This window comes from Xyrauchen texanus, chromosome 33 (genome assembly GCF_025860055.1).
Source record: "Xyrauchen texanus isolate HMW12.3.18 chromosome 33, RBS_HiC_50CHRs, whole genome shotgun sequence".
Classification (NCBI taxonomy): Eukaryota; Metazoa; Chordata; class Actinopteri; order Cypriniformes; family Catostomidae; genus Xyrauchen; species Xyrauchen texanus.
The window spans coordinates 11,596,700-11,621,346 of NC_068308.1; the positions used below are offsets into that span (position 1 = coordinate 11,596,700).

The 24,647-nt window shown below is 43.4% G+C and overlaps 1 protein-coding gene across 1 annotated transcript in view; it reads left to right on the plus strand.

Annotated features, from left to right (window-relative positions):
• Window positions 1–19,733, plus strand: part of LOC127626818 (integrin alpha-X-like) — a 50,098-nt gene extending 30,365 nt beyond the window's left edge. Inside the window, 13 exon segments of the mRNA XM_052102880.1 lie at window positions 1,609–1,682; window positions 5,879–6,020; window positions 9,643–9,732; window positions 9,939–10,018; window positions 10,194–10,280; window positions 10,371–10,408; window positions 10,411–10,448; window positions 10,599–10,694; window positions 10,957–11,037; window positions 11,210–11,320; window positions 11,420–11,533; window positions 18,176–18,286; window positions 18,418–19,733. Coding sequence (XP_051958840.1) covers window positions 1,609–1,682; window positions 5,879–6,020; window positions 9,643–9,732; window positions 9,939–10,018; window positions 10,194–10,280; window positions 10,371–10,408; window positions 10,411–10,448; window positions 10,599–10,694; window positions 10,957–11,037; window positions 11,210–11,320; window positions 11,420–11,533; window positions 18,176–18,286; window positions 18,418–18,513 — 1,158 coding nt within the window. The 3' untranslated portion in view covers window positions 18,514–19,733.
• The last annotated feature ends 4,914 nt before the right edge of the window (window positions 19,734–24,647 follow it).

The following is a 24,647-nucleotide window of genomic DNA, read 5'->3' on the forward strand; positions in this document are numbered from 1 at the left end:
ATCAAGTTTGTAATACTTATCAATGACCCACTCATGATAACCATTTTATAAGTTAAGTGGCGAAATCTCAGTATCAGCAAAGCCTTCTCTGCTGGCCTAACAAGCCTAATAAATATATATTCTTTAATTCTCATTCACCTTTTTTACCTAAATATTTTCAAGTACTTTTCACTCCTAATTCATCTACAAATGAAGAGGGAAAAACTAAAAATATTTCCAATCAAAATGTGTTCATTGCTTACAAGTGAAGCTTGACAGCTATTTCCCATTGTGTGACCGAAGCCGAGCTCGTTGGCAGAAGCAGTGCACGTGTCTAACCTCCACCCTTTAAGCCTTTAGATTTTATACAGAATCCCTCAACAGTGAAGTGGAAAGGCATCTAATGTCACATTGTCAGATTCATCAGCCAATCAGCTTGATTTGTTTGTTCTTGATTGTTGTTGATTTTAGGATATTTCCAGGTCGAGGCCTTCTAGCTGGCCTTGAGTGATGCAATCACGCTTTAAATTATGTACGTAATTTGAAAGCTAAGAGCTGAGAGATCACAAGTAGGTATAGCTGCAGGCCGGATACCTCCAAATTGGGGTGGAATCTCCAAAATGGGGCATCATTTCCACTCACAGTTAAGGTTATCAAAAGGGTTAGGGGCTCCTTTTATCTTCAATGGCAATTTGGAGCTCACGCCCCTTTTTGGAAAAATTCCTGCAGCTATACCCTTCTCAGAAATCAAGTTGTCTGACGAGTCAGTTGTCATCACTGTCGCAATCGTCATTGAAAAAGAGATCCTAATGGATTTAAAAGCCCAAGATTTTCTGCATGATAGTGAGATTGTTTAATTCATTAAACAATGGGCTGATTTTCACTTACATTTTTACAGTGTTATAGCAAATTCAGCAGATTTCTAAGTGTAAAAGTAACTGTGTACCTTGACGAAACAAGCAACATTTAAATAGAAAATATTATTAGATACCATTTACCAGGTGTTATAGACCTACTTGGTAGATTCATATGAATGATTATGATTTTTGAATGTCAGTTTGGGAGATATTAATTTCACAAAACAGACATGCTGCAGTTAAACAAAGTTTAAGCTAGGAAGACTATTCCATTGTTTAGAATCTAGCGATTGTATGAATGTGATGGAATATAGCGTGATAGAAGGTGGCTTAAATACTGTAGAGATAGACAATTCAAATATTTGTAAGTAATAAAGAATACAAATAATTTTTAAATAAATACAAATTTTAGCAGGTAGCCATTGTAGCAAAAATAACATTGTGTTGACAAGATCATATTTCTTGGTTCTAGCCAGCACTTAAGTTGCTGCATTTTTAAACAGATTTCAAGAAATAGAGCACCATGGATAATGTTAATGATGAATTTAATTTATCTGATGCTACATGAATAAACAGTCTTCACATCAACACCTAAGAGACTGAAGTACGATTTTACGATATTAAAGTAACAATCTAAAAATTACTTTTTATGTAATGTATCTTTGTATTGATTTTTTTTTTTTTTTTTTTTACGAAATAACAAGGAAACAAAAAAACATATTTTAACATTTAACCATTTTTTTATGTTTAATTATTTAATTTTGTTTTACAGTTGGATTTTGAGATAAACTGTGGAACTGATAACCTCTGTGAGGATGAAATCAGAATGGATTTCAATACTTCTGGGTGAGTTAATCATTTAAATAAAGCAACAATGACAAAATATGACTTATTGTTGTTAAATTATTTCCTTCTGTCACTCACTCGACGGTGTGTCAACGTAGTAACACTAGGGGTCTCTATTGAGAGCCTCGGTTGCTCTGAAATTGAGAAAAGGCCAATGAGAAATTGGCGAACAGAATTTGCATGTACCTCCCCCGGACATACGGATATAAAGGAGGGCGCAATAAGGCTGTTCATTCAGATTTTTTCTTCGGAGCCGAGCGGTTGTGTGTTTCGCAAGCTGATGTTCCCTTTACAAAATGCTTCACTATGATGCTGCGCTGAAGAGCGCCTTAGGAACACGTCTCAGTTGTGACCAGCTGTGAATATGTATGCAACACGTCAATGAACATTGACTGGAATTTATAGCCTCTGCCGATGTAATTATTGGACGCACCTGGCGCAGTGGCTATAAATAGATGCGTCACCGGTGCATCATCAGATTTTTCATCTTCAGAGCCATTCTGTGCTGTGTGCTATCACAAGCCTGTCAAACTTTCTTTCCTTTATATATATATATAAATAAATATGACAGAAAGTCAAGACAAACGACGTGTGTTTCCCTGCCTCCGCTCTATATCCAAGAGGGACACGCATCAGTTTTGTTTTGTTTGTCTGGGGTAAGAGCATGCTGCTCTCGCAGGTGCGCGCATTGCGATATGCTTTCGGGCAAAATGCTTCGCGCTCGCCTCGCTTACTTCCGGAGTCAGCGCCCACTCTTTCATCATGGGGCTCTCGCATATATCTGGCTGAGGAGCGAGAGACGGGTCCGTCCCTATTGCTCGCTCTCTCCCCAGATCCAGCTGATCCTTCTCGTAAGCCTGCACATTCACAAATGCATGATGCAGCGCCGGCTCCTTTGCGACTCCGGGGCATCCGCATTCTGAATTACATAGACGACTGGCTGATCGCAGCTCCAGGAACTGGCAGTTCAGCACAGGGATATCGTCTTAGCTCATCTAGTTTCTCTGGGGTTGAGGCTCAACGCCAAGAAAAGCGTCCTCTCTCCCACTCAGAACACTGTCTTTCGGGGGACTGTATGGAGTTCGATCACAATGCGGGCACAACTGTCTCCTGCTAGAATGGAGTCCACTAAGAATACCCTGAGTGAAGTCAGGCTAGGTCAAGGTTGTACTAGGTCTCAGGGTGTCTGCGTCCACGTTGATCCCTCTGGACCTTCTGCTCATGAGACCGTTTTTATTGTGGCTCAAAGCCAGGGGGGTTTCTTCCAAGGGCCAAATCCCCTAGGCTAATAAGGGTTACGCCACGCAGGATTCGTTCCCTTTCTATGTGGTTCAGACCCCGGTTTCTTACCTTGGGTCCCACTCTAGGTGCGTCTCGTTGTCTCAGGCTGCTAACAACAGACGCCTCCCTGATGGGCTGGGTAGCGGCCTTAAGTGGTCGTCCAGCTTAAAGGGAATAGGAGGGTCGTCAGCTCGGTTGTCACAGTAACTGTCTCGAGTTGATGGCTGTATATCTGACCCTGAAATACTTCCTCCTGAGGCTACCATGTCTTGGTGCAGGTGGGCAATACAGCGGTAGTCTCTTAAATAAACCATCAGGGAGATCCACGTTCATGTCAGCTGAATTTCTGGCACGTCGAATTCTCCTTTGAGCCCAGGGCAGCTCCTGTCACTCAGGGAAGTTTATATCCCTGCATGCCCGTATATGCGAGCAGATTTACCGTCCAGTACCGACGGGGGAGTGGAAACTCCACCCTGAGGTAGTGGGTGAGATTTTTCCCAGGCAGAAGAGGACCTCTTCACCTCTATGAACAGCGCAATGTCTCCTCTGCTTCTCCCCGAGTCACCCAGCCCCTTGGGTCTGGCTGTAAAGGCACATACATGACCCAGAATGCGTCTGTATGCGTTTCTTTCCCCGGTTTTTCTGCTCCCGGGAGTCTTCGCAAAGGTGCGCCAGCAAGGGTCTTGGCTCCTACTGATAGCGCCACGCTGACCGAACAGGGTATGGTTCTCTGAGCGAAATTCTCCCCTCGACGGTTCAGCCTCGGGCGATTCGAACAGGAAGGACTTTCTTTTTCAGGCACAGGGGACTGTATTTCATCCCGGCCCGAATTGTGGAACCTTCTCATGCTTCTGTTCCACTCACCTCTGCAGAGCTTTGCTCTTGGATCTTATGGTGCTTTACCAGCGGCTTTTCTCTTCTCTGCATGCCAGTGCAGTGTATGCCCCTTGATGCTTCGACAGCGCTTCTAAAAGAGCATATAACTTCTCAAAGAGTATTTTCCTAAAAGAGTACACATTGGAGTTGAACGTCTTTTTAAAGATGCCTTTCCACCTTTGTGTAGTTCCTGGATGCGGCAGATATCTCTCCGCTTCTGACGGTCATGGGCGCTGCCTCACATGTCTGGGCTGCAATCACTCTGAGGCAGTGTTTATGAATGGTTCATGTTCTCATTGCGAGAACATGAACATTGCAAAGTTTCGGTCGCGGCTTTCCTTCCTCCGAGCGAATGCCACTTCAGCTGCCCCCAGCGCCGTGATGTCTTCCTTTGAGATTGAGGTCGGTGCGACTGCCAATGAATGCGATCTGGAGAATACAGCGTGCGTGGTTTCGCCGGGTAAATCCCCATGAACCACCCACCCCCCAGCATGCTCGTTTGTCCCCATCCGGGACCAATGCGAGACCGGCTTGCCCCACGGCCAATCTGATGTCTCCTTCGGACCCCCCGAGCTGGATGAGAATATCATAGCATTGGAGAGCGTTGTAGCATCTGACACTGAGGACTCAACTGGGCTGCCACTTTGGGGTCTGCTCGCCCAATCTGAGGCCGACGCACAGATGTCCGGCATGATTGCCCGGGCCGCCATGTGCATTGGGATGGACCGGAACTCCCCCTCCCTCACGGTTAAAGGATTGGTTCCACAGGTCAGGACGCTGCTCACAGCCATGTACTGCACTCAGCAACTGACCTCGACCTCCAGGCCACGAAGGTCACAGCACGGGCCCTCAGACAGGCGATGGCCACCCTCGTGGTCCAGGAAAGACATCTGTTGCTGGCTGGTCGAGATGCGGGATACTGACAAAGCCCGCTTTCTTAACGCTCCCGTCTACCAGCCAGCCTATTCGGCAATGCTGCTGTGGACTTCGCCCAAAGGTTTTCGTTGGTGAAGAAACAGACAGAGGCCATTCAACACATCATGTCTGCATGTCGCTCAAGAGCACGTAGTCCGTCTGTTCCCCTGCGGCTGTGAAAGCTCAGGCAGCTCCACCCCAACCTCAGTGCATGGCGAGAATGCCAATACCCTGTGAGCAGAAATCACAACCCTTTTATACAAGGATGGATAGAGCCTGTCCCTCCAGGTGAGATGAAAAAGTTTCTACAGCCCTCACTTCATCATACCCAAGAAAGGCGGTGGGTTGCGGCCAATCTTGAACCTGCGAGTTCTGAACCGGGTCTTACACAGACTCCAGTTCAAGATACTCACGCAAAAAAGTTTTTTTATTATACATTTTCACAAAGTTCGTTCAGACAAGGACAACGTTCGATCAGACATATAACCGGGTTGACTGCCCCGGCTGGCGCGGCCTGCTCCCATACTTGTCACGTCGCTTGTTCCTTACCTCAGGGATGCCGGGAACATAAAATGTATATGATGTCTTATTGAGCATTGGGGAAGGTTACATGCAGCCTGTTGCGGTCTGCTCCTTTGGCATTAAACAGCTTGCTTGCACCTGCATCAGCAGTTCACGTAACACAGTGCCGTGGATTTATTGGATAGGGACCCCTAGTTTCACTACATCAGTACAACATCGAGTGATTGAGTGACAGAAGGGGAACTTCTAGGTTACTGTTGTAACCCCCGTTCCCTGATGGAGGAAACGGGACATTGTGTCCCTCTTGCCACAACATTGTACCAACCGCTGTAATGGTCGAACCTTATTCTCGGCTCCTCCGTATGTCTGGGGGAGGGACATACAAATTCTGTTCGCCAATTTCTCATTAGCCTTTTCTCAAGTTCAGAGGCAACCGCGGCTCTCAAGAGAGACCTCTAGTGTCACTACATCGATACAATGTCTCGTTCCCTCCATCAGGGAATGGGTTTACAACAGTAACGCAGTGGTTGTATCACTATTGTTATGATCATGAATTAATCGAAATAACTATGCCAATTAAAGATTTTTTCCCCCTGATTCAGATCTACAAACATAGAGGTTGGGATCATGCAAGAGATTAATGTGACAGTGTTTGTGGAGAACAGAGGAGAAAACTCGTACAACACTGACTTCACCCTCAAATACCCCTTTGGACTTTCTTACAGAAGAATCACCTCTAAACAGGTAAGACCAGATTGCAGAAATGTTTAAACTAATTCTAGATATAATAATGATTGTACTTAATATACAGTATATACACTACCATTCAAAAGTTTAGGGTCACTTATTCATTTAAAAAAATAAAAATCACATTTTACAATAATAGTAAAGTCATCACAACTATGGAATAATAGAAATGGAAATATGGGAATTATTTTATGACAAAAAAATCCAAAATTAATCAGCTAAGTTCATCCAAAACTAAGTTATATTTTAGCATCTTCAAAGTGGCCACCATGTGCCTAGATTTTGCAGTAATGTACTCTTGTCATTTTCTAAACCAACTTCTTGAGGTATTACCTTGGGATGCTTTTTAAACAGTATTGAAGGAGTTCCCATCTATGTTAGGCACTTAGTGGATGCTATTCTTCATTATTCGGTCCAAGTCATCAATTTAAAAAAATGTTTTTTAGATATATATAGATATATATATAATTGTAGTTTTGTAAATAAATAAATTAATATGTTGGCACAATTATACTAAAGATATCATTTAAATTCTAATGAAATTTTTACAATACCCTTTCTAAGTTTTGGAAAATAACACATTGGAGGCACATTGGAAAATTATTACATTTGATTAGAATTTATTTAATATATAGCATATATATGCAGTACTACCTACAGTGTCCCCAGAAATTATTTAGACACTTAAGGCTCACTTAAAATGTATGAATGCCATTGAAATAAATAACATTAATAACAATTTTACTGTGCAAAACATCTTATCTAATTTTCCTGAGAGCGCTAATTGTAAGTGCTATTTTCGTGCCAGTGCAAAGCTGACTGGGCATGGTTGGGAGTGTTTGTGCTACTGTGGGTGTAAGCATGCTAATTGTGGGTGTATTGTATGTAAATGTAGTGCCACAAAGCACAATTTGCTATTTTTCTAAGAATTTGGTTATTGAAATAAACCCCCTTCCCGGAGGTGCACAACAAACTGACGAGGTTGTGGAGGGCACCTTTTTCTGCCCGAAACAGATTTCAGGGTTCGTGCACTCTCACTGCCTTCGACAGCGGGGCAGTCCACAGGTACACGGAGGTCCCTCAGGTGGATAAGGCGGTTGCAATGCTCCTGTGCCTGTAAAACGCCACCACCTGGTAGGATCGCCCGGCGCTCTCCTCCAGAGCCCGTAGGACCCTTCTTCGAAAGGTTGCGATAGAGCCTGTCCCTCCAGACAAGATGGGGAAAGGGTTCTACTGCCCTTACTTCTTCGTGCCAAAGAAAGGTGGAGGGTTGCACCCAATCTTGGACCTGCGAGTTCTTACACACACTCCTGTTCAAGACTCTGTCACAGAATCATAATCTTGACGTGCATCTAGCCAGGCATTTCAGTACAAGGTCCTCCCCTTCGGCCTGTCCCTGGCCGCTTGCATCTTCATGAAAGTCGCAGAGGCAGATCTTGCCCCGTTAAGGGTAGTGGGCATCCACATACTCAACTACCTCGACGACTGGCTGATTCTAGCACACTCTCGAGAGTTGCTGTGTGCGCACAGAGATTTGGTGCTCAGGCACCTCAGCCATCTAGGGCTTCGGGTCAACTGGGAAAAGAGCAAGCTCTCCCCGGTTCAGAGCATCTCTTTTCTCTGCATGGAGTTAGACCCGGTCTCAAAGATAGTGCACCTTACAAGCGAGCACGAGCAGTTGGTGCTGAACTGCCTGAAGTCATTCAGGCAGAGGACAGCAGTTCCACTGAAACACTTTCAGAGGCTCCTGTGGCATATGGCTTCCTCAGTGGCAGTCACGCTGCTCAGGTTGATGCATATGAGACAGCTTCAGCACCGGCTTCAGACTTGAGTCCGGAGAAGGGCACACATAGTGTAGTTATCATGCTTCTCTGCCAGCACTTTTTCAGCCCTTAGACAGACCTTGCATTTCTACGGGCAGCAGTGTCTAGACATGTGGTCACCACAGATGCCTCCAAACTGTGCTGAGGCTCCGTGTGCAACAGGCACGCAGCCGCCGGTTCCTGGTTAGGGCTTGTCCCGGGGGCTGCGCAAATATGCATTCCCCCCAGTGAGCCTTCTTGCACAGACGCTGTGCTAAGTCAAGGAGGACGAGGAACAAGTCACCCTCGTGGCCCCATACTGGCCAACCCAGACTTGGTTCTCGGACCTCACACTCCTTATGACAGCACCTCCCTGTCAGATTCCTCTGAGGAAGGACCTTCTTTCTCAGGGATGGGGCACAATCTGGCACCCGCGCACAGACCTCTGTAACCCCCAGCCGAATCTACTACACTGTGGAGAGAATTCATAGAGTGAAAAGGCTGGTGCGGCCTGCTCCCATACTAGTTACGTCACACCCCCCCCCTCAGTGATGTGGGGAACTACATGACGTCTTTTGGGGCATTGGGGAAGGTTACGTGTAGTCTGATGCACCTGCTATTACGCACGCAGTAGCCTGCTTGCACCTACATCAGCAGTTCACGTAACACGGTTCAGCTGTTGTGGCGTTTTTCTATAGGGGCCCCAAGTGTCACTACACTACATACGAGTGAGTGACAGAAGGGGAAAGTCATGGTTATTATCGTAACCTCCATTCCCTGATGGAGGGAACGAGACATTGTGTCCCTCTTGCCACAACACTGTACTAACCACTGAAATGGCCGGACCTTGTCTCGGCTCCTCAGCACAAAACCTGAATGGTGTGGCATTCCAGATTATTTTATACCCTTATGTCTGGGGGAGTGGCATGCAAATTCCACTTGCCAATTCTCATTGGCCTTTTCACAAAGAATGGGGTCCGGGGGTCTCAAGTGCGACCCCTAGTGTCACTACATTGACACAATGTCTTGTCAGGTAATGGAGGTTACGACAGTAACATGACGTTTTTAAATTAATGTCGACCGGTAGAAATTAAGTGTGTGCCGAAACAATCACTGTTTACTAGCCATGATTTGTGTGTCAGTAGATGAAAATTATTAATAATACTTTCGTTCTCTGTAATTGAATAGAACCTACATTCATATGAACCACATTTTCTGTTTGTATAAAAGGAGCATGTCCCATTTAATAAGGATGCAGTTAATGCGCAAAATAATGTAAATCTATATTACTATTCTTTGAACTCATTGCATAGAGTCTAGTTACACTACCAACTTCTTATTAATATACTGTCTTTGTTTATATTGAACATGGGACAGGGAATGGACTATAGTAGGTCTGAGACAGTGCCAGAGAAGAACCTCCAAAGAACCCGATTAGCACCTTGCATGCGCAATTACGCCAAACCCACTTGTGCCTAGACTTAGCGCACATTGCCACTAAAACATTTTTGTCCATGTCCATTGACTTTGCGCATAAGACTTAAGGCATTGTATTGCGCTTATCGCTCATGCTCTTGAAATAGTGGCCATTAAGTAAAACATTTTTTAAATCAAAAGTTGTATATGTTATATTAGTTAATCCACTTTGAACTAACATGAACTAACAATGAACAATTGTATTTTTATTAACTAGCATTAACCAGTATTAATAAATGCTGTAAAATGTTGGTAATTGTTAGTTTATGATACATAATGCATACAACAAATTTTGTTAGTATATAAAAATACAGTATATGAAAAATCTTCCATATGCACAGGGCAGAGTGGAGTGTGTGTCTCTTGATGGTGAGCCAGGGGTTTTATTGGGAGAGACCATTTGCCACATCATCCTTAAAGCCTATGCTCAGGTGAGCGAAAACACCCATGGCACAAATATTTATGTAGACACACTTATTTGCTCAATAATGTACACATAAATTCAATGCAATTAGACTTACGAAAGTATTTTCAATAAAATTTAATATTTTTTTTCTCTTTATGTTTTCTCTCGCTCTCTCTCTCTCTCTCTCTCTCTCTCTCTCACTTTCTCATTCTGGGTGTTTCCCAAATATAGGCTGTGTTTGAGATTACATACATTATAAATAGAGAAAGTATGTTTGGAAATAATGTGACATTTAGTGCTTCGGTCAAAAGGTATGGCATCTTTTTTTTTTTTTTTTAATGGGCCAAAGTTTTTTATGCCACAATTACCAGAAGTTGTTTGAGAGCAAGTGTACAAATACAGCCTTTGAACTATAGCTCTAGAAGACTGCTCACATATCAGAAAGTGATAATGTAACAACTAAACAAAACCCTTCGTCACTTACAGTGGGAATGACAAACACTCTGAAAACAGTGAATTATCCAAGGAGAAAACCATTGGTGTCAAATACGCCATCTATATTGCCTTGATTAGGTCAGTGATCTGCACTTTTATTACATTTCTGAACCTATATTTTGTTCATCCTGACTACTGCAATTATTTGTCTTCGTTTTACATCATAAGGCATGAAAATTCCAGCATCCACATTAATTTTACTGCAGGAAAAAGGATCTTCAGAGACCAGTGCAACAAATATTAAAGGTATTGGTTCATTGCAGTATCTTGTAATATCTTCTAATAAGATTTAATTTCATTTAGCACATTAAAATTCATTATAGAGGCAGAATTATATTGTAACAACATTTCATGCAATTAACTTTAAATCTCACATTATACACTTCTCTCTTTTAGGTTGAAAATGACTTTAGAGAATTAGCTTTCAAAGTTTTCATCAGAGTGCCAGTGAAACTGGGTGATATTAACATCTGGACAAATACAGATTTACAAGTACATCCGTCTCCTTGTTTCTTGTCTTAGAGGATATATTAAAATTATTTTAATGATTCCCTATTGCATACAGTATCTGTGCCAAGTGGTAAAAAACCAACCATCTGATCATCACCCACTATTGTTAAGTTATATAGATTAAAAATGTCTCAAAAGGAAGTTCAACCTGTTTGTTTTACACTGTGGTAAAATGTATAGTACCTTTATGTATTGTTAAATATGTTAACAAAACTGAAACTATAGCAGGTTTTGTTTTTTATAGATTTTAGGCTGCAAAAAGAATATGTTGGAGCAACCTGTAATCACCAATTTTATGGAAGTTATTAAAAATCAACATGTTGTGGTGAGTCCATAAAATAAATATAAATATATATAAAACCCTAACCCTTGCTTTTACGTGTACTGTAATGTTTAATTTCATAAAGTCAAACAGGTTTGGTATAATGTATGGGTCAGTAACGAGATGACAGAATTACAATTTTTTGGTGAACTATCCCTTTTGATCACTCTTTCAGAACTGCTCTGTTGCAGCATGTGAAGTGTTCAGTTGTGATGTTAATCTCATGAAAAATGAAAGGAAACTCGATTATATATCTGAAAATGTGAGCTCTGGATGGATTGAGCAGGTACATTTATTTTAATAGATAAAAACAGTATTTTTACAATTCTTTTTAAATATATGCTTAATTAGTCTTTATCATGGTCATGATTTTTGTATCTCTAAGAATGGGCTCAGAGCTGCTACTTTTCAGTTGGTCAGTACAGCATCTCTGGATTATGACAAGAGCAAATATGTTTTCTTCTCCACTGATTCTCAACACACTGCTATAACTGTCCAGGTAATTCTGTGATGGTTCATGTCAATGTTTAATGAACCATGGCATTTAACAGATATTATTCTTCTTGACAACTGTTGCTAATAAACTTTTCTGACTTGCAAGCCACAAGCCCTAAAAGCCATTTGCAGTTACAGTAATATCTCTGTCCAGATTGACTGGCTGTGTATAAAAACCATTGGCCCCTTAAACTTTCTGGATCCTCTGGTTAGTCCAGTGGGCAGGAGTGAGTTATAAGTTTATGCTTAAAATGTAAAAGTCCCTGGATACATGGTCATATGTGGTACCGTTTGAAAGCTTAGAAACTGAACTTTTCAAAGAACTACTGTACATCACATTTGTCTTTCAGTAAAATAACAAGATAAGACCTGAAACCTAAGCGTCAAAACTGAGCACAATCCTGAGGTAATAATGTAGAAATGTGAATATGAGTTTTAGCAAATAGCACTAATATAGACAAGTCATGTGTGACGAGGAGAGGGGCATCCAAACCCCAACCCCCTCCTATCTCTCTCCTGCTAATCAGTCAACTCAGCGCCACGCTGCATCATCACGGCCCAGCCACGCCACCCTTCTCGTCACATCAAACATCAAATAAAATATCTACTTCTCAGGAATGTAGATATGCAGTATAAGCCACAAGCAGCCAAAACATATTTTCAGTTGTTGCCTGTTATCTTAGGCTATTTTTCGTCAAAATAAGTGTCACATTTCTACGTGTTTGTGAGCTTGCTTGTGTAAATAACCCAATGTTATGTCTCAGATGTCCAGAACAAAATATGCAGTCAAGCATAAAAAACATGTAAAACAAATCATTGCAAAGTATATTCTCGATTGCCAATAATGAAATATTATACATCACAAAGCTGATGATCTCATGTTTCCAACGGCACCTAGATTAAGCTTCTAGTCCACTCAAAAACCGAGATATTCAACAAAATAGCGGGTAAGGTGCATGAGATCACAATATTAACGGAATGCCTAAGGACGAGCACATGGCGAGTGCTTAGCTGCATTAGAGCACCACCTGCATTTCAGATCTGTTTATTGTGATAGAAGATGATAGAGAAAACGTTTTTGACCTTGTTCTTTCTGCCATCTAATGGAATTAGCTAACACTTTTTGTGGGGACATGAAGCAAACAGAGCCTGAAACAGGCCTGCAAGGATAGGATGAATTTTTTTTTTAACTGTATGTTCATCATAAGATTGTAAATATATACAATATTATTTAGGAATAATTGGAAACTTTTTTCTTTTTTTTACATTTCGGTGCAGTAAATTGAGATTTTAATTTTTGGCAAAATATGCAGCAGAGCTGTAACCCGACACACACACACACAAGTAGAGACAGTCACAATGTCGTTGAGAACTGCTTTTAATGAGTTTAAAAGCAGTGCAACAGTACAAAAAAGGGGCAAGTCAAGAGAAGAATGGTCAAGGGGGAGCGTAGGGTCAAAAGCCGGGGAATCTGAATAACAATCACAAGTGGGAACGAAGACAGGGGAACGAGTTGGCAAGCTAAGAGGTGACGAGTAGGGGCAAAACTAGACGGGACTAGCGGGGCAAAGGTACGGGAAACTAAACATACAATAACCAACGGGAAACAAACGGAAGGATAGTGTATTTATAGGGGCGAGTACAGGTGTAAACAATGACAGGTGATAGGGACGAGTGCAGGTGTATCTAATGTGTGGAGATAGGAAGCGCGTGAGTGCAAGTAGGTCAGAGGGAGGAGAGAGTTTACGAGCGAGAGCTCGTAATAGCAGAACGAGCGTGTGAGCTCGCGAGGGAGGAAACAGAGCGTACGAGCTCAAGGGGGCGGAGCGAGGAAGCGGGAAGCGAGCACGCTCGCGGAGTGCATGTGTGCGTGCTCGTGGACGCGGAGATAGGGCAGAGGAGCGGGGTTCGTGACAGTACTCCCCCCTCTGAATAGGACGGCTCCTGACGGCCGCGCTCGGCTGCGAGGAGCGCGAGGGGACAGAACGAGCATGTGAGCTCGTGGGGACAGAACGAGCGTGTGAGCTCGCGGGGTCAGAACGAGCGTGTGAGCTCGCGGGGTGCAGAACGAGCGTGTGAGCTCGCGGGGTGCAGAACGAGCGTGTGAGCTCGCGGGGTGCAGAACGAGCGTGTGAGCTCGAGGGAATAGAAAACCCACAAAACACACAAACAATATGAGGGCAGTCCAAGGGGGATAGAAGGTACAAAAGGGAAATAAAACAGTCCATGGGGGTCAATGGGCAGTTCAAGGCAAGGTCAGGGGAACATAGCGGACAGGCGGGTGGTTGGGAGATCTAGGGGGCAGCCATAGGGCAGAGACTGGGTCAGGAGGTCTGGAAGGCGACTGGAGGACAGGGACTGGGTCCGGGGGTCTGGAAGGTGACCACCGGACAGGAACAGGGTCCGGAGGCCAGGGAAGAGGCCACAGGACAGGTAGAGGGTCAGGAAGTCCGGGCTGAGCCGTGAAAGGCAGAGTCGTCAGAGGCAGCACCGTAGTTGGCTCTGGAGGTGGGGTCCTGGAAGGCTCCGGAGGTGGAGCCGACGGAGGCTTTAGGGGCGAAGGCCTGGAAGGCTCTGGAGGTGGAGCCGAAGGAGGCTTTAGGGGCGAAGGCCTGGAAGGCTCAGGAAGTGGAGCCCATGGAGGTGGCGCCGTAGGAGGCTCCAGAGGTGAAGCCCTGGAAGGCTCTGGAGGCAGAGCCGAGGGAGGTGACGCCGTGGGAGGTGGTGCCGTAGAAGGCTCCAGGAGTGAAGCCCTGGTAGGCTCTGGAGGCAGAGCCGGGGGAGGTGGCGCCGTAGGAGGCTTGGGAGGCGGAGCCGCAGGAGGCTCGGGAGGCGAATCTCTAGAAGGCTCTGGAGTCTTAGGGAGCAGGGCCGTAGGAGGCTCGGGAGGCGAATCTCTAGAAGGCTCTGGAGTCTTAGGGAGCAGAGCCGTAGGAGGCTCGGGTGGTGGAGCCGTGGAAGGCTCGAGAGGCGGAGCCCTAGGAAGCTCTGGAGTCTTTGGGAGCAGAGCCATGAGAGGCTCGGGAGGTGGAGCCGTAGGAGGCTCTGGAGGGGGAGCCGTAGGAGCCTCTAGTGGCCGAGCCCTGGGAGGCTCGAGAGGCTTGAGGGGGGGAGCCTTGAAAGACTCGAGAGACGAAGCCCTGAGAGGCTTGAGAGGAGGAGGAGGAGCCCTGAAAGACTCGAGGGGCGGAGCCCTGAGAGGCGGAGGAGCCCTGAGAGACTCGAGAGGCGAAGCCGTGAGAGGCTTGAGGGGTGGAGCCAGGAAAGACTCGAGAGGGGAAGCCCTGAGAGGCGGAGGAGCCCTGAGAGACTCGAGAGGCGAAGTCGTAAGAGGCTTGAGGGGTGGAGCCATGACAGACTCGAGGGATGGAGCCCTGAAAGACTCGAGAGGTGAAGCCGTGAGAGGCTTGGGGGGTGGAGCCATGAAAGACTCGAGGGATGGAGCCCTGAGAGACTCAAGGGGCGAAGCCGTGAGAGGCTTGAGGGGTGGAGCCATGAAAGACTCGAGAGGCGAAGCCGTGAGAGGCTTGAGGGGTGGAGCCGTGAAAGACTCGAGGGATGGAGCCCTGAGAGACTCGAGGGGCGAAGCCGTGAGAGGCTTGAGGGGTGGAGCCATGAAAGACTCGAGAGGCGAAGCCGTGAGAGGCTTGAGGGGTGGAGCCATGAAAGACTCGAGAGGCGAAGCCGTGAGAGGCTTGAGGGGTGGAGCCATGAAAGACTCGAGGGATGGAGCCCTGAGAGACTCGAGGGGTAGAGCTCTGGGAGGCTCGTGAGGAGGAGCCCTAGGAGGCTCGTGAGGAGGAGTTCTCGGAGGCTCGAGCAGAGGAGCCCTGGGAGGCTCGAGAGGAGGAGCCCTGAGAGACTCGTGAGGCGGAGCCCGGGAGGGCTCTGAGGGGCGAGCAGAGGCTGACAGAGCCGTGGTTGACTCTGAGGGCGGAGCAGAGCCCGGCAGAGCCGTGGAAGACTCTGGGGGCGGAGCAGAACCCGGCAGAGCCGTGGAAGACTCTGGGGGCGGAGCAGAACCCGGCAGAGCCGTGGAAGACTCTGGGGCGGAGCAGAACCCGGCAGAGCCGTGGAAGACTCTGGGGGCGGAGCAGAACCCGGCAGAGCCGTGGAAGACTCTGGGGGAACTTCTGCGGTCTTGAGCACAAGACGAGACTGGGGAGAAGGGGCCATCTTCCTTCTCTGACGTCTTCGGCCAACAGGGGATGTGGCCATGGGGACGGTCGAGGCTACAGGCGCTGGCTCTGGGGCGGTCGAGGCTACAGGCGCTGGCTCGCTGACCGTGGCAGGCATGGGCGTTGACTCGCTGGCCGTGCCAGGCTTCGAGGCTGGGGCCGTGACAGGCCTCAGGATTGGGGCCGTGTCAGGCTTCGGGACTAGGGCCGTGTAAGGCTTCAAGATGGGGCCGGTAAGGCTTCAGGACGGGGCGTGTAAGGCTTCAAGACGGGGCCGTGTAAGGCTTCAAGACGGGGCGTGTAAGGCTTCAAGGCGGGGCCTTGGTGTGAGCGCTGGTTCAGTGTCTGCCTCCCCACAGTGAACGAGGAACCAGCATACAGTAGGGCGAGGTCAATAAACTGAGCCAGGTTGAGGGAGCAGCGACCACCAGGCATTAATGATGAGGTTGGCTCATTCAGTCCACATTGAAAAATGTCTTTCAGAGCCACCTCATCAAAATTCACCTGGTTGGCCAGGGCACAAAAATCAACCACATAAACCTCCAAGGGTTGACTCCCCTGACGCAACCCCAAGAGTCGGGCCGCTGGCTCCTTAATGTCGAGGGTGGGGTTATGAGTTACACAACCTCTGCCTCGCATAAAAACCCCTTGGTCAGCGCCGGAAGAGCCAAAAAACCTCTCCGGGGTGGAGAGTTCACGGCGCTCAAATATGCATGGGAAGCATAAACGGGCTCGGGGCAGACACAGGTGACGCAGGGTGACAAAAATCAAAAATTGCACGTACCTGCTGGCCCTGGGCTGTGAGCGCGCGTTCATGCTTCCACACCGTAGCTCCTCGCGCTGAATGTGACGTGTTCCTCCGCTCTAGTGAGCCGCGCGAATCCTCAGCGCGACGCATTGTGACTGTCTTCGGTGCGGTTGGTTATTCTGTAACCCGACACACACACACACAAGTAGAGACAGTCACAATGTCGTTGAGAACTGCTTTTAATGAGTTTAAAAGCAGTGCAACAGTACAAAAAAGGGGCAAGTCAAGAGAAGAATGGTCAAGGGGGAGCGTAGGGTCAAAAGCCGGGGAATCTGAATAACAATCACAAGTGGGAACGAAGACAGGGGAACGAGTTGGCAAGCTAAGAGGTGACGAGTAGGGGCAAAACTAGACGGGACTAGCAGGGGCAAAACTAGACGGGACTAGCAGGGGCAAACTAGACGGGACTAGCGGGGCAAAGGTACGGGAAACTAAACATACAATAACCAACGGGAAACAAACGGAAGGATAGTGTATTTATAGGGGCGAGTACAGGTGTAAACAATGACAGGTGATAGGGACGAGTGCAGGTGTATCTAATGTGTGGAGATAGGAAGCGCGTGAGTGCAAGTGGGTCAGAGGGGGGAGAGAGTTTACGAGCGAGAGCTCGTAATAGCAGAACGAGCGTGTGAGCTCGCGAGGGAGGAAACAGAGCGTACGAGCTCAAGGGGGCGGAGCGAGGAAGCGGGAAGCGAGCACGCTCGCGGAGTGCATGTGTGCGTGCTCGTGGACGCGGAGATGGGGCAGAGGAGCGGGGTTCGTGACAAGAGCACAAGGGGTTAAAACTGACTTGTGCAATTATTTCAATATTGGAATATTTTCTGCTATGCCAGTAAAATGTTAAGAGACAACATTAAGTAAGCCATATGTAAGTTGACTTCCTATAGACTGTCAATTATGTAGATCTGTGGATCTTAAAAACATTAATATTTGTTTGAGCAGTCTGCACATGGAGATCTGCAGTACCTGTAAAGAGCTATCCATTTGCATTCCCATTAATCTCAATGCCAGTTGCTCAACTGGCATGTGACCCCAGGGAGTGTGCAACCTGCTTGCTTCCATCTTTGCACATGGGCACTATTTCTGTATACAGGTTTTTAATCCAATCGCCTCAGCCATAAACACCTTTTGACTAATCACTCTAAAGCTGCAGGAAAATTACATCCTAACACGCTGACAAGGCTGACTGGCTGATGATATCACAAGAACACGTGCAATAACAAGCCACTCACTGGTGACCAACTGGCAATCTAAGGGGCGGTAGAAGTGTTTGGGGAACCTGATTGGAAACAACTCTAATTCAGTTTGCTGCTAGTGGCACAGAAATTACACTCTACATTACACTTTACACTTTTAAGATTCTGTCTTTTCATTTGCATTATTTGTTTAATGTCGTCACACTTACAGCATGCAGAGTTATATAAGGACAAACTTAACTGCTGAGAATTCCTATATCATTGGACTGCAGCTCTTCAGCTTTTCAGCAGGGCAGTTTCTTTGTTTATAGATGATGAGGTCAGGCATTTATAGAGAATATATTTTCAATTTAAAAAGAAACCTGTATTTTGATGATTTTAAGTGTGAAAACAGCAGTGCCTTTTATTGTATTTTTTTTTTTTATACCATGGTTGAAGACTTATCCATTCTTTCATTTCTGTAGATTAATACCCAAGTGGAGGTGTATGAGGAGGTGGATCAGACAAAAGAGGTCATTGGTGGGGTAATAGGAGGACTGCTGCTACTGGCCCTCATCACAGCAGCCCTTTATAAGGTGTGAATATCACCAGCATAATACAATTTTTAATTATTAAATCAAACTTTACCATCAACTCCCTACACAGACAAATATATACTTGCATGTATCTACATTACTTACTGTTACTGTGTATTTTTCATTACAAGGCTGGATTCTTCAAAAGCCGATACAAGCAGATGCTGGAAGATGCAAATGCGGATGCAGGAGGGGAGCCATTAACAGAACAATGTTTCCATCTATAGATTTATTCAAAATTTAAGTCATAATTTTTATGAAAAAATGTAAGATCCTATATAAATTATGTTCTGCAAACAGTATGTTAGAATTTATCGATTTTAGAATGAAACATGAAAATCTCTTTAACCACTCAAAGTAACAGAATCATTGCACATGATTAGAAAATGTAGAAAGTGTTACAAAAACTGATAAAGAGTGTGAACTGTAACAGAAATATTGGACTGCTTACGCTAGGTTTGCCTACCTCTTTCTCAGCTTTTCAGTTTTTTATTATTATTTTATTGTAGTTTTTTTTTTTTTTTTCTGATTTCCAGGTAAAGGGCATTTTGAGGTCTGGGTGTATTTTGGGGAGGGAAAAAAGAATATTGGGCTGGCATCATACTCAGCATGCTAAACAGCTTCATTCAAATAATTCTGGTGACCAGGCCATTGAGAACAAAGGTATAGAGGGAATATAGAGGAATAGAGGGTGAATAAAGATAGACACACAGCTATTCGGTTGGAATCATTTTCCAGATCAACACATCATTAACCTATTCCTAACCAAATTAAAATCGCTCCCTTTATAGTGCACTATGTGGCATTCACAAGCTATAGGGCATAATAAATTAGCGAGAGTGATATCGGGCACAGAAAATGTCTGTCCAATGATCACATTTATTTAGTCTATTGTGCATGTGTATGTGCTTTTAAAATTGTCCGATCGGACGGTTATTTCCTTTTAAATATGCACAAAACCGGTAAAGTTGAAAAATCTTGTTTTAATGCAGTGGTTGATTGACAGATAGAACTTTCTAGAACTTCTTGGTTTTATCAGATTTGCGCTTGAGAAGTAAAAAAACTAAAACATCATACGTCATTTATATGCCATCATAATGGATGCTACACCCCTGGATGTAGTCCTAGTACTTAAAACATAAAACAAGAATGTTGGCTAAAGATGGCCATGATGGAAAACCATTATGGAAAATGTACAACTCAGTCCACCAAAGTGACAAATAAAATATTTTTTCTAGTCTTCCTATATCATTCATTCAATAGAGATCATTCATTCCCTATTTGACCTTTTTTTCCTCAACCACAAGATGTCACTGTGGCCTCCAAGCTTTACTCTGGAGCACTCTGAGCTTGATTGCTATGCTTATAACCATATGGTCAAATAAATAAATCAGATTTAAAAGTTTATTTATTTATTTCTAAGGACACTTTTTTCATTTCTTTTTAATATTGTCACATTCCATCCTCCATACATTTAGAGGAATATTGATGCATTCTAATATGTTTACTTCAAGAAGATTTATTATCCATGTCCATTTTCAATAAATGATGTGCTATGAATGGCTAAAGCGCTGTATATGGTTTGTTTACATTCCCTTATTGTCTCTCTATATACTGTAATACTGTACGCGCTCTGTATTATGAGTAAAAGTTTGATTACAATTTTTCTGTGTTTTACATTTATGTATTTGGCAGACGCTTTTATCCAAAGTGACTTACAGTGCACTTATTACAGTGACAATCCCCTGGAGCAACCTGGAGTTAAGTGTCTTACTCAAGGACACAATGGTGGTGGCTGCGGGGATCGAACGCTGATGTACAAACCGTCTGATTACCTGATTAACAGTTCAGTGCTTAGCCCAATATGCCACCACCACTCCATGGTGGATTTTGAAGGATGATATCCATGCACACATTGAATAATATCTCTTATAATATACTTTACAATCAGTTATTGATAAAAAAAAAAAAAAAGTAAAGTAAATTGCAATCACACATTACATGGATGCTTTATAAACTCCTCTTCTCTATGCAAGTGTGATGTGATGTATTCCGTCATTCTTAAAGAGAGTACAATTTTAGCACTTGTTCAGACAAAAAATTGAATAAAAAATACAGCTAATATTACAATTAATGAATTATATTACAGTAAATTATGTGATCAAATTAAGAATTTCTAAAGAGCTGAAATGTGATCATAGCAATGATAAGAAACAAAAAATATTTATATAAATAATTGTATATATTTCATATAATATAAATATAGCGTGTTAATTTTCCTTGACGGTTGCTTCTTTAATACATTTGTTAATGGTCTGTTAACACAATTACTGTAACTATGAGTGCCTGACTAAATACCATTCATGTCACTTGTTAAATAAATTAGAAACTCTGAATTGTATGAAAGTTCTCAGTTGTATGGTCTCCTAGAAAATACAGGAACTTAGTCTGGTATTTTTATTCAGTGATGCCAATATGAACCCTGTTTAGTCTGTTCTAATCACTAGTTTCAAGGCTCCTTATGTCATGTTTTGTTTTTGTTATAACATAAGATTATAAAATGCTTCTTCTCATTTTGTATATCAGCAATATTACTATGTTAACAATAACATTAGATGTTATTTAGTCTTTGGTACACATCTTTGTTTTTTGTCCATAGAGTGACAAAATCATGCTGTAACAAACCGTGCTTAAGTGGAAATGCTACGGGACTTGAGGTTTTTGCACAGTGGACGTTCAAAATCCAATAAGGTGCGTTTCAAGCTGCACACTTCTGCTCTATTCTATGCTATTTTGTAGTGTAAGTAGTGTGAATAGTGTTGTAACAGTCTTGGCCTGTCACATTAGTTTCCCTTTGGTACGTAAGGCTACTACCTGACACTAGGGGGAGGTAGTGTGCTTATTGATCTAGGATATCAGTAAGGCAATGATGGAAGAAATTAGATTTGTTTGGGGACGAACAGCATGGTGTCTGCATGCCACTCTTGAAGAACAATTGTATTCGGAGGGGAGTGGGGAGACCAGCAGCCGTGGAGATCCCTGGCGAGGCCATAGAGGGGTATCTTATGTATGGGTTAAAAGTTAAAAGCTGCTGGTCTCCCCACTCCCCTAGGCCTCTCGGAATACAATTGTTCTTCCACCACCTTTAAGAGGTCAAAGCCATAAGGCAGAAAATTCTCCCAGACGTTCCAACAACGTACTGGTTCTATCACCTACATACTCGTAATAATCTTCGGAAATACTACCGTTTCTCTGTTCACGCTCCACTTCATCTGCTAGTGAATTTAACGCTCGTATTAGCTCTGCCGCCGCCATTTTTCCAACACCTCAAAACCATAGACTGTAAGCTCAAAACACGTAACATAGCCATAACATGTTATGTTTACCTGTTGCCGAGCCCCGTCTTGATGCAGTGATTGACAGGGCGGGAGAGGGCGGGGCAGGGGTGTGATCGGCTCGGAATGCATTTTCAATGTGCACATTGAATTTTGCTACATTCATTGCGGGACATTTAATGAAAAAGCAATCGCAAGTGTCTTGACTGTGAGTGTAAATGCAATTAAGAAAAATAACATTTGAATGATCATTTTGCCACAGTTTTTGCTTGAACATGTTACACATATCTAATCATTTCTGTAATACATTTTCATTTTAATTTTGCAACTTATAAAGCGTTTCAATAATGCATATTAAAACGAGTGTATGAAATGGCAAACGTAAATTATGTAATTTCATTTTCATTTTCATTTTGCACCAAACGTTGCTAGAATGGTAATGTAAAATGTAAATTTAAATACAGAATGCATTGTCATTTTGCATATTAAATGTCAAATTGAATATTGCTACCCATATGCTTCCATACCGGGAGACTAACTCTAAATTAATCGCATAGCGCCATCTACTGTTTTGGAAGAGGATCTACTGCATTTGTGAGAAAATCTGCCTGGACGCATTTGTGAGAAAATCTGCCTGGATGCATTTGTGAGAAAATCGAGCCGAGGGATCTCATAAAAAGCCATCTGCACAGTCGTAACAGACAGGTATGCAATAGGTTTGGTATTTGTTTAAAGGTTACAAGCAATTTGTAGGATGGTTTGTATTTATTTGTAAAATATGATCTTGGCTCGTTTATTTATATTTGTAAAACACTATACATATTTGTTACTCCTCTGTTCATTTTCACTCAAATTGACCTTTGTATTTGCACATTGCTTTCTGTTTGTTTGCGAGTCGAGTTTTCCTTTGCAAAGCAGATCGCGTTTGTTTGCGAGTCGGTTTTTCCTTTGCAAAGCAGATTGAGTTTGTTTGCAAAATGCTGCATTTGTTTGTTTAATTATGGCACAAAATTAACTCCATAGCTTTACAGATCAAACAAACAAAATATATAAAGACAGATTGATTTAAAGTTAAATATAAAACATAATAAAACATTTAAATACAACATAATGTATTAATCAAATTCAACCTATTCAATGATCTATTCAAAAGCCACAGAATAAAAATATATTTTTAAAGAAGATTTAAAAATGGCTTGTGATGAAGCTGACCTCACATGGAAAGGGAGAATATTCCATAGATTAGGACCTACCACAGAAAAGGCACAGTCACCCTTAGATCTATAGTGGCAACGAGGAACCTTATATAAGTTGATCAGAAGTCCTGAGCGCTCTGGTGGGGGTGTAAGGGTGTAGAAGGTCACTGATATATAGGGGCACAAGACCAGATAGTGCCTTGTAGACAAAAATCAGAATTTTAAAATCGACCCTGAACTTCACCGGAAGACAGTGTAGAGATGTTAAAACCAGGGAAATGTGATCCCTCTTTCTTGACCCTGTTAAAAGCCAAGCTGCTGCATTTTGAACAAGCTGTAGGCAAGATAACACAGTTTGTGGCAGACCAATGTACAATGAGATGCAATTGGCTAATCTTGATTAAATAAGTGAGTGGATCACAATTTCCAATTCTTTATGGGAAAAAATAGTTTTGAACAAAACTTTTGGTTGGTTTGCATTATCAGAGAAAAACTTGGTTTTAGCTTCATTTACAGCTCTCTGATAGTTTGTTAAACACTCCTTTAAAATATCACAAGAGACCTGAAACTTTCATTTCCACTTGCGCTCAGCTTTTCTGCACTCTTGTCTGAGAGCGCAGGTGACATAATTTAACCAAGGCTACGAAACAACCTTAACTCTCCTTGGCTTGAGTGGAGCGATATTATCAAGTGCAAAAGTACAAGATTTATTAAAAGCTTCAACCAATGATTCAGTGTCGAGTCCAGCTAAGACATCATCTGTGATTAGCAGAAGATGAGTGAATATACCGGGAGTGACGTAAGGGCTGAGAAAAGGTAGGCTGAGGACAAGTAGAGACAGACTCAAACATCATTGTTTAATGGTCAGAAATGCCAATATTTAAATTTGGACACAGAAAGACCATACGATAACACCAGATCTAATGTATGACCCATATTGTGAGTAGGACCAGTGACATGTCATACAAAAAATAAATTAATTTACCAGCAGCTTCAATGGACAGCATACATGAATATTAAAATCTCCAAGAATCAGGATTCTATCACCGCGTGGCACCAGTCCAATACTTCGCCCAAACGGCGAATGCTTCCGTGTTGTAAAAACCATGAAGTATTCCATTTGGTACAATACTACACATTGAAAATGTATGCACTACATGGCTGAGTGCATAGTGTATTCTGTATGTATATAGTTTATAGTTATGAAAGTGCAGCTCCTATCTATGAGAATGGGGAAAGACCGAAATCTCCAAAACAGATAGTCAGGATTACGATCACAGAACATATATCAAATCAGCAGTAAAATACAACACTGGTAACACTTTACCTTAGATTACATTAAAAACAGAATATTTTTGGTTTGTATAGCTAATGCGCATTCTAGTTGATTGACACGTGATGTCTGCATCTAAAAAGGTGATTGGCTATTTTACCTGCAAGTCGGGACTTTCTACATCGGTTGAGCATTCCAATTTTCTCTCATTAATTTTAATAGAAGTGGCCCATCTCTGCTAAATATGCACCAGAGAAACAAGTGTGCAGCCATCTTGAATATTTTGTCTTTGAACTTCTGGTATAGCGTTTTCTATATAGTATCAATGGTGCTGATGTCAAAGTGTAATTAGCTAGTGAAGTGTTACAGGTTGTAGAGTTGCCAAAAGTTATGTGTATTTTAAAGTGTTCAGAGGATGTCATAACAACTGAAAGCAGAGCGAGGAGATTTTAAAACAAGAGTACTTCATTCATAAATCCACAAGATCTTACCTTCATGCTGTGGATGTACTGATATGCCTCTGTGCTCATGAAACTTCAAGAGATAACACCAAATCA